We start from the raw sequence: 15,782 nt of genomic DNA on the forward strand, positions 1-15,782 counted from the left end.
GATGCCTCAGCAAAACTATTTTGATAACGATATCTTTCTTAGCAATGATACATCTCAAAATAACAAGAGAGAAAATACTTCATGATTGTGATCATATGAGGTACATGTAGGTTTTAGAAATAGTTAACATAAATATTATGGCTAAGAGAAATTAGTTTGAGCTGGTATATCTAGTTATGTCTCCTAGCATGTCCTGGCAATTTCTTGCATTTGAAATAACTGTCTAAGGCACAAAAGCAGAATACTGCAGATGTTGGAAATCCAAAATAAAAGCAGAAAATACTGGAAATACTCAACAGGTCAGGCAGCATCTGTGGAGAGAGAAACAGAGTTCACATTTCAGGTCAATGACCTATCATCAAAACTGGAAAATAGAGTCATAGAGATCTATAGCACAGAAAAAGGCACTTTGGCCCATCGAGTCTGCAACAGTCAAACAAGTGCCTAACTATTCCAATCCCATTTTCCAGCACTAGGCCCATAGCCTTGTATGTCATGGCATCGCGAGTGCAGATCTAAATACTTCTTAAATGTTTTGAGAGTTTCTGCCTCTACCACCCTTTCAGGCAGGGAGTTCCAGATTCCCACCATCCTCTGGAAAAAATTCTTCCTCACATCACCTCTAAACCTCCTGCCCCTTACCTTAAATCTATGCCCCCTGGTTATTGATCCCTCCAAGGGGAAAAGTTCCTTCCTGACTACCCTATCCATGCCCCTCATAATTTTATACACCTCAATCATGTCCTCCCTCAATTTCCTCTGCTCCAGGGAAAATAACTCTCGTCTATCAATCTCTAGGATAAAGAAATCAGTTCAGTTGACCAAAAACAGCCTGAAACAATAGGTCTACTGGGGGGTCCTGTTTGAGGGTTATGCGGTTTTGGGGTTGAGGTATAAACCATTAATTAAAATATCTAGATTCTGAATTTTTAATTTTCACAATGGGGTCCTCAGTTGTGCCTGACCTAACAAGGTATGAACAACAGTATTTATGAATCAAGTAAAGTTTATTAAGCAAGATGTTATATATACTTAAAAAACAGTGAAGACAGTGATAAGTTTCTTATCCCTCAAGGCCCTAGGCTTCTTTGAATGCTGACAGCACAATGTCTTTCCTCTTCTGTCTCTGAAGTAATATTGAATTGTGTCGCAGAGGAATTAAACCATAGAAGCAGTGGTGAAATTATGCCAGGAAAGGCTCTGAGTTTTCAACTTTTATCCCTCATTCTGACTGTTCCTCATCCCTTATCAGGAAGTAGTCCAAATTAACCCCTTTCATTGGCCAAGGGTAAGGGTCACCTAGTATCACTTCATCTCTGTAATTAGAGTCATGTAGGCTGAGACAAAGGACCATCTCTTATTTCCTTTAGGCCCCAGAGGTTACATTCCATTGTGAACAAATTATACATCTTTTTTAGATACAGATTGCAGCTAAACAAAATGCTACATCTTCTTATCAATAATACAAAATGTTGCAAACAATTCACATAAACATGCTAAGCTACTCCCATGGATACTAAGGAAACTAATAACAAATTTTAATAGTAATCCCTAACAAGATATCTTTATGAGATATAGGTGTTCTTTCCTACAGATATGACTAATAGATCAAAACAGTTAATAAGCTAAAACTTAATTAAAATACATGGCTCTTGTTTAAAGATAAGGTGTCATACTAAGTTCAAGCTGCTGAGTTCAAACCTTTTAATTATTTCTTTAAAGCTAACAAAGGGGCCTCAAATTTCACATAGTGTAATTAAGACAGATACAACTGATTGTACCCAGACTTTTTAGTACCTTTCAGGTCATTTAGTTCATCAAAAACAGTTTCTCGCAAGCAACTGCTTTCCTGTTCCCAGGCTGCCTTAACAGTTAATTGTTTCGTTAGCAGAAATTCAAACCGAACTTTTGAAAAGAACTACTAAAGTCCATAAAATGTTATTTCAAATCAATAGACAATCCTTAGAATTTATCAAATCTTACAGGGTCTTGGGAAGGAGGTAGAAGTGGGCATTGCCAGTTTTGGGGGTGGGTGAACGACAAGGTTGGAAGCTGTGGAAGTGAGATCTCTGGAGATGAGGTCAGTGACAGTCTGGGAAATGATAGCTGGATGTTCAAGATAAAGTGATAACGTTAGGAGGAGGCATTAGAGAGTTGGCAGTCTCCATAAAGCAGAGGCCAGTACCCCAAACAATGCCACGTTTCCTAGCAGCTTTAATGGCAATGTTAGCACTGGACCCAAGAGAACAGAGTGCTGCAAGTTCAAAGGGAGGTAGATTAGAGTGAGCCAGAGAACAGATATATTGATATACCCAATGTCATGTCCGCTATGCCCAATTAAAGGATCTAGAGAATTTAAAAGACCAAAGGGAGGGGTTCGGGTATAAAGAGAATTCTGAAGGCAATAGAAAAGGTCTGCTATGTGAAGGGGAGATTCAGCCAAAAAAACGGGTGCAGAAGTTAAGGAAGCAAAGGAATCCTGTGCTGAACTCAAGTTTCTCCAAGGTGGGAATGTAAATGGATGAAGCTAAGCACTGGTTGCCTAGGATCAGAAAGGGAAAGATTAAAGAGAATAGTGAAAACACAACTAAGGATCAGTTTGGAAGGGATGGGTGGGGTCAGAGAAAAGTGAAAGGGAAGAAGGACCTGGGGAGCAGTTGGTATCCAAGGGTAGTTTAATTCCTTTTGTCATTTAATCTCTCCTGTCTTCCAGGCTATCACTGACCTGCCCTTTTGTTCATTCCACTTCTCCTCCATTTCCTTACCTCTAGACTTGCTTAAAACCTATTTAGAATTTTAATGGCACAGAAGACGGCCATTCGGCCCACTGTGTTTGCACCAGCTCTCCAAATGAGCATTACGACCAAGTGCCATTGCCCTGCTTTTTCCCTTTACCCCTGCACCTTGCTTCTATTCAAATAATCATCTAATGCCTTCTTGAATGCCTCAATTGAACTTGCCTCCACCACACTTCCAGGCAGTGCATTCCAGACCCGAACCACTTGTGTGAAAAGGCTTTTTTTCACGTCATATTTGCTTTCTTTGCAAATCACTTTAAATCTGTGCCCTCTCATTCTTGATCCTTTTACGAGTGGGAACAGCTTCTCCCTATCTATTCTGTCCAGCCCTCTCATGATTTTGAATATCTTAATCTCCTCTTAGCCTTCTTCTCTCCAAGGAGAACAGTCCCAAACTCTCCAATCTATTCTCATAGCTGAAGTTTCTCTAGTTATGATGAAAGGTCATCAACCTGAAGCATTAATTGTTTCTGTCTTTGCAGATGCTGCTTGATGTACTTAGCATTTGTAGCATTTTCAATCCTTAAAGAGATCACTAGAGCCACCACCAAGAACGTGCATTTAAAAAATCTGAATGTGGCACCAAAGGGAATCAATGTGCTCCATTCAGCTCCACAACAAATCTGAAAATTGTTGCCTGCCACTAAATCCTCCACCTGATCACTCACCTCCTCTCCAATTGTCCCCTCTTGATCACTCCCCTCCCCACTTCCCAGGAATTGTCTTAAGGGCCAAGTAAAAGCAGATAAAAGACATGCCTTTGAGTAAGCCAACTGGAAAAAGCAAAGATTAGATGGAAAGATGATTTATGGCTAACTACAGAACAAACTGAAGCAAGAATGAATACCAGATCAGATCATAACATGTGATTTTAACAGTACAAGAACCAATATAACTAACAGAAGGAATGTTGGTTATAGGTTAAATGGAATGTGTAACTTAGACTTTGATTGAAAGAGAAACATTTGGAACAAATGGCTTTCTCATTCCAAGTTAAGATAAGAATAGCAAAATATAAGGCAGTTTATCTGTTCATTTGGCAAAGCAGATTGACCCAATGTGAGAACATTGAGGCCTAACAAGGGAACATGGAAAGAGAGTTAGAAGCAGACACACCGGTGGCAAAAGGGATAAATAATTAAAGATGACACTTCAGAACTGCTAAGTTCTCAGGGATAGAGGACTGACCAGCTACACAGAGTACTTGCTGGATGATAGGGTGTCAGGAAAAGGCCTGAAGTGGCTACAGGAAGGGGAACATATGACTCCCATTTTCTGTGAATCAAAGAATATGGGATGTAAAAGATGAAGTTAGCATGATAAGGTGGAAAGCGGGAACAGAAATTGATATATCATTCCATGCTTGAGCACTACATACACTGAACTTATAACAATAAAGGAAACACAATTGAGCTAATAAAGATCCAGCGTAGCTAAGTGGAGGAGCCCAGAGTTGCTAGGGTTTCATGTCAAAACCAGCCATATGGCCTCAGCAGTGGTCAGTATGAGCGACAGCTACAGTTAAAGAAGCTTCACAAGTGGGACGGTCATAATAAAAGGTATAAAAATTAGTTCAGCCTAATTGCCAGAAGACAGCTTGAATGGGAGAGAATGGGGGCAAGCTTAGGGTATCCAAGGTCCGGCCAATAGGCTTGTCTGTTTGCAAATATGAAGACGTATATTATTTAATTTACTTTAACTGATGTATGTATAAGATATGGCAGAAGCTAAATCTTTTATTTCTTAAAAAGTATTAAAGTTTCTGAACCTAGACACTCAACCATTGCTGGAAAAACTCAGCAGGTCTGACCGCATCTGTGGAGTGAAAGACAGAGTTAACATTTCAAGTCCTTATGACTCTTCTTCAGAACTATAGAGAAGTAAAAATGCGCTGAAATATATACTGTTTAAGGAGGGGTGGGACAGGTGAAGCTGGATAGAAGGCCAGTGATAGGTGGAGGCAAAGGAGAGATTGCCAAAAGATGCCAAAAACAAAGAAGGTCAAAAGGGTGTTGATGGTCTCTGTGTTTAATTGACTGCCACTGCTCTTCAAGAAATGCCTTCCTTGAAAAAGTTTTGTTCGTCTCTGCGACAAGATTTCCGTATCTCTCTTTTGCCTTGCTCACCTTCATTGGTTTCCATTTCTCTCCTGGTGTTTGACAAGGTGTTTACTAAAACCCGCTTTCACAGCCGTATCTCCTTTCTCAGTGACTGTCTCCGTCTCCGACATACCCCACGTGGATTTCAACTGAAATTCCACCCCTCATGTTTCGAACCCACCAAGGATTACAGGTATCTCTGGGACATAAAACGTTTCTCGGACTGCTGTTCCCGTCACATTCTGAGGTCCACATTCAGTGCCATGCGCCACCATATGAACACACTCGACCTCTCCCTCCAGCAGCACCGCCTTACCCTTTTTCAAAGCTGCGCGTGCCCCCAGTTTCATTTTATTCTTCGTCTCATCCGATGCCTCAACAAGAAACTTTTTTTCTTTCTCTCAAGTGCTAAGGAACGCAAGCTCCAACAACTCATCGACACCAACACCCATCTAGGACCCTCCACCCCTGCCTGTCCCTCCGTCCCCACCCCATCTTCCAATCCCAGCCCCAGCCGTGTATTCACTATACCCCCTGACCTTCCCCTCTCCGATGCTGAACATTCAGTGCTCAGCAAAGGACTTAGTTTCATACCCTTACGCCCTCATTTCAATAAATTTCGGGCTCGGCACGATGCTGAACTCTTCTTCCGCCGTCTTCGTCTCCAGGCTCACTTCTTTGGGCAGGAGTCCTCTCCCCATTCAACGGATCCTTTCACTCATCAACAATATTCTCCCTTCACCTGGACCCGTCCCTCTGGATTCTTACCTTCTCTTGATCTTTTCATTGAGAACTGTCGGCGCGACATTAGTCGTCTCAATTTCTCTGCTCCTCTCACCCATTCTAATCTCTCTCTCTCTGAACTTACTGCACTCCGTTCTCTCAGGTCCAACCCTGACATTGCCATCAAACCCACTGACAAGGGTGGTGCTGTTGTTGTCTGAGGCACTGACCTCTACCTCGCGGAGGCTGAGCGTCAACTCACAGACACTTCCTCCTACCTCTCCCTGGACCATGACCCCACCACTGAACATCAAGCCATTGTTTCCAGGACTGTCACTGACCTCATCTCCTCTGGGGATCTTCCTCCCACAGCTTCCAATCTGATAGTCACCCAACCTAGGACGGCCCGCTTCTACCACCTACCGAAAATCCACAAACAGAACTGTCCCAGTAGAACGATCGTGTCAGCTTGCTCCTGCCCCACAGAACTCATTTCTCGTTATCTTGACTTCATTCTCTCTCCCCTTGTCCAGTCCCTTCCCACCTGCATCCGTGATTCCTCGGACACCTTACGTCACATCAACAATTTCCAGTTCCCTGGCCTCAACCGCTTCCTCTTCACCATGGACGTCCAATCCCTCTACACCTCCATCCCCCACCAGGATGGTCTGAGGGCCCTTAGCTTCTTCCTCGAACAGAAGCCCAAACAATCCCCATCCACCACTACTCTCCTCCGTCTGGCTGAACTTGTTCTCACACTGAACGATTTCTCCTTCAACTCCTCCCACTTCCTCCAAATAAAAGGTGTGGCTATGGGTACCCGCATGGGCCCCAGCTATGCCTGCCTCTTTATGGGGTACGTGGAACATTCCTTGTTCCAGTCCTACTCCGGCCCCCTTCCACAACTCTTTCTCTGGTACATCGATGATTACTTCGGTGCTGCTTCATGCTCTCGTCGGGACTTGGAAAAATTTATTAATTATGCTTCCAGTCTCCACCCCTCCATCATTTTCACGTGGTCCATCTCTGACACTTCCCTTCCCTTCTTTGACCTCTCTGTCTCAACCTCTGGTGATAGACTGTCCACCAATATCCATTACAAGCCTACCGACTCCCACAGCTACCTCGACTACAGCTCCTCACACCCCACTTCCTGTAAGGACTCCATCCCATTCTCTCAGTTCCTTCGCCTCCATCGCATCTGTTCCGATGATGCTACCTTCAAAAACAGTTCCTCTGACATGTCCTCCTTCTTCCTTAATCGAGGTTTTCCACCCACAGTCGTTTTCAGGGCCCTTAACCGTGTCCGGCTCATCTCCCACGCATCCGCCCTCACGCCTTCTCCTCCCTCCCAGAAACATGATAGGGTCCCCCTTGTCCTCACTTATCACCCAACCAGCCTCCGCATTCAAAGGATCATCCTCCGCCATTTCCGCCAACTCCAGCATGATGCCACCACCAAACACATCTTCCCTTCACCCCTCCGTCGGCATTCCGGAGGGATCGTTCCCTCCGGGACACCTTGGGGTCCACTCCTCCATCACCCCCTACTCCTCAACCCCCACCTATGGCACCACCCCATGCCCACGCAAAAGATGTAACACCTGCCCCTTCACTTCCTCTCTCCTCACCGTCCAAGGGTCCAAACACTCCTTTCAAGTGAAGCAGCATTTCACTTGCATTTCCCCCAACTTAGTCTACTGCATTCGTTGCTCCCAATGTGGTCTCCTCTACATTGGAGAGACCAAACGTAAACTGGGCGACCGCCTTGCAGAACACCTGCGGTCTGTCTGCAAGAATGACCCAAACCTCCCTGTCGCTTGCCATTTCAGCACTCCACCCTGCTCTCTTGCCCACATGTCTGTCCTTGGCTTGCTGCATTGTTCCAGTGAAGCCCAACGCAAACTGGAGGAACAATACCTCATCTTCCGACTAGGCACTTTACAGCCTTCCGGACTGAATATTGAATTCAACAACTTTAGATCTTGAGCTCCCTCCTCCATCCACACCCCCTTTCTGTTTCTTCCCCCTTCCTTTTGTTTTTTCCAATAAATTATATAGATTTTTCTTTTCCCACCTACTTCCATTATTTTAAAATATTTTTAAATTTCTTATGCTCCCCCCACCCCCACTAGAGCTGTACCTTGAGTGCCCTACCATCCATTCTTAATTAGCACATTCGCTTAGATAATATCACCAACTTCAACATCTATGTGTTCTTTTGTTCTGTTGTCTGTGACATCTTTTGATGATCTGCTTCTATCACTGCTTGTTTGTCCCTACAACCACACCCACCCCCCACACACCTTAAACCAGCTTATATTTCACCCCTTCCTTGGATTCACCTAGTTCTGTTGAAGGGTCATGAGGACTCGAAACATCAATTCTTTTCTTCTCCGCCGATGCTGCCAGACCTGCTGAGTTTTCCCAGGTAATTCCGCTTTTGTGTTGATGGTAGTGATACTGGCTAAAGGAGGTGCTAATGGTGACATTAAGAGCAGAAAGAAGAATGAGCAAGTCACAGTTGGCCCTAGTGGGGGTGGGCTGGGAGGAGGGGAGGGTGTGGGGAAAAAAGATCGAAACAGGCTAAAAGGTAGGGATAAAACAATGAATGGAAAAAATTAAAAAATAATAATATAAATAGGTGAGAAGAAAATATATTAAAAAATTAGAAAATAGATATTTAGAAAAAAAGGGAATCAAAAAGGGGTGAGGATGGAGAAGAGAGTTCACGATCTGAATTTGTTGAACTCAATGTTAAGTCCGGAAGGCTGTAAAGTGCCTAATTGGAAGATGAGGTGCTGTTCCTCCAGTTTGCATTGAGCTTCACTGGAACAATGCAGCAGGCCAAGGATGGACATGTGGGCATGAGAGCAGGGCGGTGTGTTGAAATGGCAAGCGAAGGAAGGTCTGGATCTTGCTTGCGGACAGACCGAAGGTATTCTGCAAAACGGTCACCCAGTTTGCGTTTGGCCTCTCCAATGTAGAGGAGACTGCATTGGGAGCAGTGAATGCAGTAGACCAAATTGAAGGAAGTGCAAGTGAGTGTTTGGAGTGTTTGGGCCCTTGGACGGTGAGGAGGAGGAAGTAAAGGAGCAGGTGTTGCACCTTCTACGGTTGCATGGGAAGGTGCCGTGGGAGGGGTTGAGGCGTTGGGGATGATGGAGGAGTGGACCAGGGTGTCCCAGAGGGAACGATCCCTACAGAATGCCAACGGGGGTGGGGGAGGGGTGTGTGTGTGAAGGGAAGATGCGTTTGGTGGTGACATCGTGCTGGAGTTGGCAGAAATGGCTGAGGATAATCCTTTGAATGCGGAGGCTGGTGGGGTGAAAAGTGAGGACAAGGGGGACCCTATCATGGTTCTGGGAGGGAGAGGAAGGCGTGAGGGCAGAGGTACGGGAGATGGGTCGAACACGGTTGAAGGCCCTGTCAATCGCCATGGGTGGGAAACCTCGGTTAACGAAGAAGACAGACGTGTTTTGGAAAAGCACTGTTTTGGAAAGTGGCATAATTGGAACAGATGCGACGGAGGCGAAAGAACTGACAGAATGGGATGGAGTCCTTACAGGAAGCAGGGTGTGAGGAGTTGTAGTTGAGGTAGTGCTGGGAATCAGTGGGCTTGTAATGAATATTGGTGGACAGTCTATCACCAGAAATTGAGACAGAGAGATCAAGGAAGGGAGTGTCAGAGATGGACCACGTGAAAGTAATGGAGGGGTGGAAATTGGAAACAAAATTAATAAATTTTTCCAGGTCCAGACGAGAGCATGAAGCGGCACCAAAACAATCATCAACGTACCGGAGAAAGAGTCGTGGGAGGGGGCCTAAGTAGGGCTGGAACAAGGAATTCCCACATACCCCATAAAGAGACAGGCATAACTGGGGCCCATGCGGGTACCCATAGCCACACCTTTTATTTGGAGGAAGTGAGATGAGTTTCAGGAGAAATTGTTCAGTGACAGAACAAGTTCAGCCAGACAAAGGACAGCGGTGGTGGATGGGGATTGTTTGGGCCTCTGTTCGAGGAAGAAGCAGAGAGCCCACAGCCCATCATGGTGGGGGCTGGAGGTGTAGAGGAATTGGGTGTCCATGGTGAAGAGGTGACGGTTGGGGCCAGGGGACTGGAAATTGTTGATATGATGTAAGGCATCAGAGGTTCGGGCTGTCCGAGGTTGGGAGACTATGAGGTTAGAAGCTGTGGAGGGAAGATCTCCAGAGGAGATGAGGTCAGTGACAGTCCTGGAAACAATGGCTTGATGTTCAGTACGTCGGTACGCTTCTACCTCCTCCCCAAAATCCACAAACAGGACTGTCCTGGTAGACCGATCGTGTCAGCCTGTTCCTGTCCCACAGAACTAATTTCTTCCTATCTTGACTCCATTCTCTCTCACCTTGTCCTGTCTCTTCCCATCTATATCCGCGATTCCTCTGATGCTGTACATCATATCAACAATTTCCAGTTCCCAGGCCCCAACCACCGCCTCTTCACCAAAGGAGTTGTAATGGTGACATTAGAGTAGAAAGCAGAATGAGCAAGTCACAGTTGGCCCTCATAGGGGTGGGGTCAGGGGAGGGGACGGTGTGGGAGAAAAGATTGAAATAGGCTAAAAGGTGGGGATAAAACAATGAATGGAAATAAATTACTAATTAATAATAGAAATAGGTGAGAAAAAATATATATAAAAATTAAAAAATAAATATTTGAAAAAAGGGGATCAAAAGGGGGTGAGGATGGAGGAGAGAGTTCATGACCTGAAGTTGTTGAATTTGTTGTTAAGTCCGGAAGACTGTAAAGTGCGTAATTGGTGAGTGTTTCCAGCAATTTTTGTTTTTGTTTCAGGTTTCCAGCATCTGCAGTATTTTGATTTTATCTTGATGCTCTGGAGACCGGGGTTCGAATCCCATCATGGCAAATGGTGAAATCTCAATTTTAAAAAAATCTGGAATTAAAAGTCTAATGATGACCATGGAACCATTGACATCTGGTTCCCTAATGTCCTTTAGAGAAGGAAATCTGCCAACCTTACCTGGTCGGGCCTACATGTGACTCCAGATCCACAGCAATGTGGTTGACTCTTAAGAATGCCCTCTGAATGAGGAAAATTAGGGATGGGTGATAAATGCTGGCCTAGCCAGTGACACCCACATCCCATGAATGAACTTAAAAAAAGCAGAGGCCAAAATCATACAGTACAAATAGTAAGAATTAGCATTTATAACAGCATTTTAAAGATATTTTTATGTGCCAACACGCTGAAATTATTGAGATGCTCCTGGTGACTCCCTGGGTCAGCTATCCAAAGTAATACAATGTCATAGGTACATTGGTACACAGCAAGATAGAATCATAGAATAGTTGCAACACAGGAGGCCATTTAGCTTCTGGTGTCCGTTGCCAGCTGTCTGCAAGAGTAATACCACTAGTTCCATTCCATGACCCTTTCTCCAGAGTTCTGTAATTTCTTTTCCCTTCTGTTGCTTATTCAATTCCCTTTGAAAGCCACAATTGAATCTGCCTCCACCACCCTCTCAGGTAGTGCATTCTAGATTGTAACCACGTGCTGCATAAAAAAAGTTCTCCCTCTTGTTGCTTTATCCCCCTAGATCGGATTAAACATTGTATATTGTGTACTTTATATTATGATCAATGTATAAAATATGATAAATTAAAATTAATGAAAAATATTACCATATCAACAAACACAGAAAAAATAACAGTCCACTGACCCAATTTGAAATATTTTAATTTTCACTCTCAAATGAAGACTTCAATATTACTTTATCTATAATATGAAGTACTACCAAGTCACCTAACTAAACATTCTACAAATTCTACAGCAGCAAATAAAACCATCTTTCTTAGGGATTGGAGAAGCTTGCATTAATCATTTTGAAGTCTGCACTCAGGAGACTTTAAGTAAAGTATCTCTTTGAAGGAAGAGGAAGGAGAACAAGCTGAGGAACTGAGCATAAACCTAAGCACAATATTATTTCATGGCTAGCCAAAAACTACTTTTGAATTTCAGTAAGGTTAAGTTACTTAACTGATAAAAAGCAATATTTTCAATCACTTTCATAAATGAAAAGTGCAGTTTTAGTAGCTTCAACAAGAGAAATTTGGTGCTTTAAAAGTACTTGCCACTGGAATAGTCACAAAGTTTTATTGAACTAACTGTATGCTTTAAGAAGCAAGAATTCATATAGTTGAAGATTACATAGCAAAGGAATAAGTTCAAATGAACATTTCAATTTGCTAAATGTTCCAAACAGATGGTTGCATGTCGTCCACAAATATGAATTAAGGTTCCAGAAGGTTATTTTGAGCTTTTTTGGAAGAACGCAGGGTGTCAAAGACAGAAAAGTCATAGCGGAAGTGGACATAAGAAGGGTGCTGAGGTGCTGACAGAGAAGAACATTTGGTCAGGATGTTAGCCAATCTGCATTTGCTCTTGTCAGTAAAGAAAGGAAGTTATGCTAAACATTTATAAAACATTGGTAAGAGCCAGCTGAAGCAGTGTGTTGAATTCTGAGCATACCAAACTTTAGGATGGATGTCAAGACTTTGAAGAGGGTGCAGAAGAGACTTACTACAATGGGGATGAGGGGCTTTAGTTACATGGAGGGACTGGAGAAACTGGGGCTATTCTTCTTAGAACAGAATAGGTTAACTTTGATTGAGGTGTTCAAAATCATGAATGGCTTTGATGGAAGAGAGAAGGAGAAAAGGCTTCCAGTGACAGAAAGATAGGTAAACTGAGGACACAGACTTGAAGTGATTGGCAAAAGAACCAGAGGCAACATGAAGAAACATTTTTAAGATAATAAAGCTATGGTGAGCCGGAATGCATTGCCTGAGTCATGGTGGAATCAGATTCAGTGATAACTTTCAAAACAGAATTGGATAAATATTTGAAGGAACATATGGGAAAACAGCAGTGGATTGGGATTAAGTGATAGCTTTCCCAAAGAGTTGACGCACAATGGGCCAAATGGTTTCTTTGTGTGCTGCATCATTCTTCATTTCTATTATCTCATGCACTCATCATCTATTTAGTTATCACACTTCAATTGATGGTGGCTTTTATATCACACTTTGGTTGTGCTCTCAGCTGCTTCATCCAAGCATCAAGCTGTAAGAGAATTTTGTAAAAGGACGAAGGCCTGAAATAGTATGACCAACACCTTCAAGTGATCCCAACCCATCTACAGAATTTGGAGCTGAAAGTCAATGCTTGTTGATGTTGATGTTATAATGTACACTGCATGCAAAGTCATCATGCATGCATCTCAGAATCCAAAAAAACAGGTGTAGAATTCATGCATTTGAAAAGTTAACTCATTTCTTTGCTAATCCACCAACCCAGAAACATCAAGAACATAAAGTGGTTCAAAACTGATTTTTTTTAAAGAGGTCTCTAAATTTCATATAGTAGATTGGGGAATATAAATACATTTCTGCCTCACAAAAGAATGTTATTTTAGGTCATGGATAAGAGTGGGAAGAGGTAAATAAATAGCTGCTGCTTTGCAAAATACCAGATCCAAATGTCAAGATGATAAACAAGAGAGTGTCCCAGAGGGGACAGTCTCTGCAGGTAACAAAAAATTAAGGGAAGGACTGGTGCTTGGTAACACATCATGTTGTAGATGCCAGTAATGGTGTATAGTCTAGCAAATGCAGATGTAAGTGCAATAGAAAGAGAGGACAAGGTAAGCCTTGTTAGTTATTAGGGGTAGAGATAGGTAGAGAGAGAGAGACAAGGAGCGAGAAAAAGACTTTTCTCCCTCTCTACTCCACTAAATAACAGGTCTTTTTCTCTCTCTACCCCTAGTAAATAACAGGAATTACCTTATTGTATCTTTCCATTGCATTTATATCTGCATTTGCTAGGCTATACAGACATTTCTTCCTTCTTACTCTAGTAAATAACAGGTCTTTCTCTCTCTCTCTCTCTCTCTCTCTCTCTCAAAGGGATCCCAAGATCAACTGTAGCACCTTTATTCCATCCCTGATCATAAGGCTCAGCTTCTGTGTATGGCTCAGTTCCATTCTAGCAATGTATTTGAAAACTGTCTCACCAGAAAGATGCAGCTGAATTTATAGATCGTATGACCTTTTTTTAAAAATAGTATTTTTTTTAAAAACAAGTTTTCTGCTGTTCCAAGCTAAAAACAAAATAAATGCAGTAAGATATGAAAGCTGACTAAACCTGACAACTCATGACAACAGTTAACCAGTAATAACATGAAACACACTTTGCTACATACTATCAAAATAAACAGGTTTAACTGCCTCATACAGGATCATAAATTATGGAAAGCTAAAAGGTTATTTGAATAATCGAGCCGATTCCCTGCAGTTACCTTATCAAACCAACCTGCTCAATCTCCTGAGGAAGGCAAACAGTTATAAGTGAAAGATAAGATCACATGTTAATCAAACAACACTTCAGAACATTAACCGAACTTTACAAACCATCTTTACCAGTTACATTCTAACATAAGTGATCCATTGTCACAACACAGCAACAACTATTTTCTCTAGAATACTTGATCATGCATCTATCCTTAATGGTCTGCATCTTACCCTTAAGTAGGTATTTATTAAACTACGCTTTCTACTCAAATGCCAATTTAATGTTTATGTCACTATTTATAATGTATCAACATAAGATTGTTCATGTAAAGGATCACCACTGGACACGAAAGTAAAGGAGCGTGGTAAGTTCTACATACACATTGTGAGCTCCAGCTATTTTACCATGAGTATTGGGAAAATAATGAGCAGCATATAGATTTAGACTTGTACATTTTGACTTCCTATATTTCTAATGAGATACAATAGATATAACTAGAAAAAAATCTGTAAATAAAATTCTACAATTTCCAAACACAATAGTATAAGATTCAACAGGTGTTGTATGGTTAAGAAGTTGAAATCTAATAAATGACTACAGAAGTCACAAAGTAATTAGACGATGTCTTGATTTACACATCACTGTATTGCATTATTCCATTAATACATTGCTCACGACAAGCCATTTTTACTTTTATTATACAAACACTTATTCTGTTTAAGTTGACTGATAGTTGCAATGTTACTTTTCATTCCCTCTTTCATTTTGATAATCAGCATCTTCAATTAAAAAAGGACAAGCAAGATGGCTTGGTGGGTAACAAACAAACTGACATGGTACTGAACCATACAGATTAACAAGATCCAGGTTTGGTCTATTAGAAGGTAATTGGCAATAGTTAGATACTAAAATGTCCTCAGAAACGACGGGTTAAGGAGTGGAAAAATAATCAGGTTTCCATTTCTGATCATTATCTTGTAATTTCTGCTCGAAAGTGGCCATGAATGACTGCTGACCAAGTTGCGGTTTTATTGTGATGGTCTGTTTCGACAATTAGGTATTCCTAGCAACACACATTGAGCGGCTGTACAAATACAACCAGCTTTACTCCATTTCGTTCAACACTAATTGCTTATGAATAATGAATACGTTCCCTTTCAAATCAACCTTACTTAAAGCATGGATAGTTAAACAGACTTCTGCTTCTAAATAGTCAAATGGCTTTGAACTGTAGGATCACTTCTTAAAAGATCTTTCAAATGGGGCACTTAGATATTACATTTTTAAACTCAGCCTAAACGTTAAAAAAGCGAACCCTGAATGACTCAGTTCAGTCACCCCTCAGCTCTCTCTGCCACCGGTCAAAAGTGTCAACATTAAAAGTATTTTCCAGCTGCGCAGTAACTCACCACCCCATCCCCTTACCTCCAGATAATTTCGGTATCCTCCCCACTTTATTGGTGATCTCTGCTGTCAGGGTTCCGAAATCCTGCTCGTAAACCTCGAAATCCGAGGACATTTTCTGTGCAATTGACGGTCAAAGTGGAGCAGCCGCCGCTTCTTCCGCCCGGCCGTCCGGAAAATCCCTCCCCCTTGAACTGCCCAGCGAGAGATTTACTTCCTCCGGAGGGAGGAGGTGGAGGATAAACAACTGTCGGTGCGGCGATTGTGAACGGGAAGGGAAAGGGGGCAGGGAAAATGGGTCGACGATGGTGGAAAGCAGAAAAATCCTCCCCTCAGTTTTCCTGGATAATAAAATGTAAGCTAGGTGGGGGAGGGAGTTGTGGGTGGCACCGGCGGAAGTG

At 42.5% G+C, this 15,782-nt stretch overlaps 2 protein-coding genes across 10 annotated transcripts in view; one reads left to right on the forward strand and one right to left on the reverse strand.

Moving 5' to 3' along the window:
* Window positions 1-15,738, reverse strand: part of vti1a (vesicle transport through interaction with t-SNAREs 1A) — a 364,307-nt gene extending 348,569 nt beyond the window's left edge. For all 9 annotated transcript variants that reach the window (XR_005945653.1, XR_005945652.1, XM_041209662.1 and 6 more), the window contains exon 1: window positions 15,403-15,738. Coding sequence is in view for 7 of the 9 variants with exons in the window: in XM_041209662.1 (XP_041065596.1) it covers window positions 15,403-15,496 (94 nt within the window). In the remaining 2 variants the exon portion in view is untranslated. The remainder of the gene's footprint in view (window positions 1-15,402) is intronic.
* zdhhc6 (zinc finger DHHC-type palmitoyltransferase 6) overlaps window positions 15,614-15,782 on the forward strand; it is a 42,852-nt gene continuing 42,683 nt past the window's right edge. Inside the window, exon 1 of the mRNA XM_041209656.1 lies at window positions 15,614-15,736. The gene's annotated coding sequence lies outside the window, so the exon portion shown is untranslated. The remainder of the gene's footprint in view (window positions 15,737-15,782) is intronic.

The sequence above is a fragment of the Carcharodon carcharias genome, chromosome 17, assembly GCF_017639515.1.
Source record: "Carcharodon carcharias isolate sCarCar2 chromosome 17, sCarCar2.pri, whole genome shotgun sequence".
Classification (NCBI taxonomy): Eukaryota; Metazoa; Chordata; class Chondrichthyes; order Lamniformes; family Lamnidae; genus Carcharodon; species Carcharodon carcharias.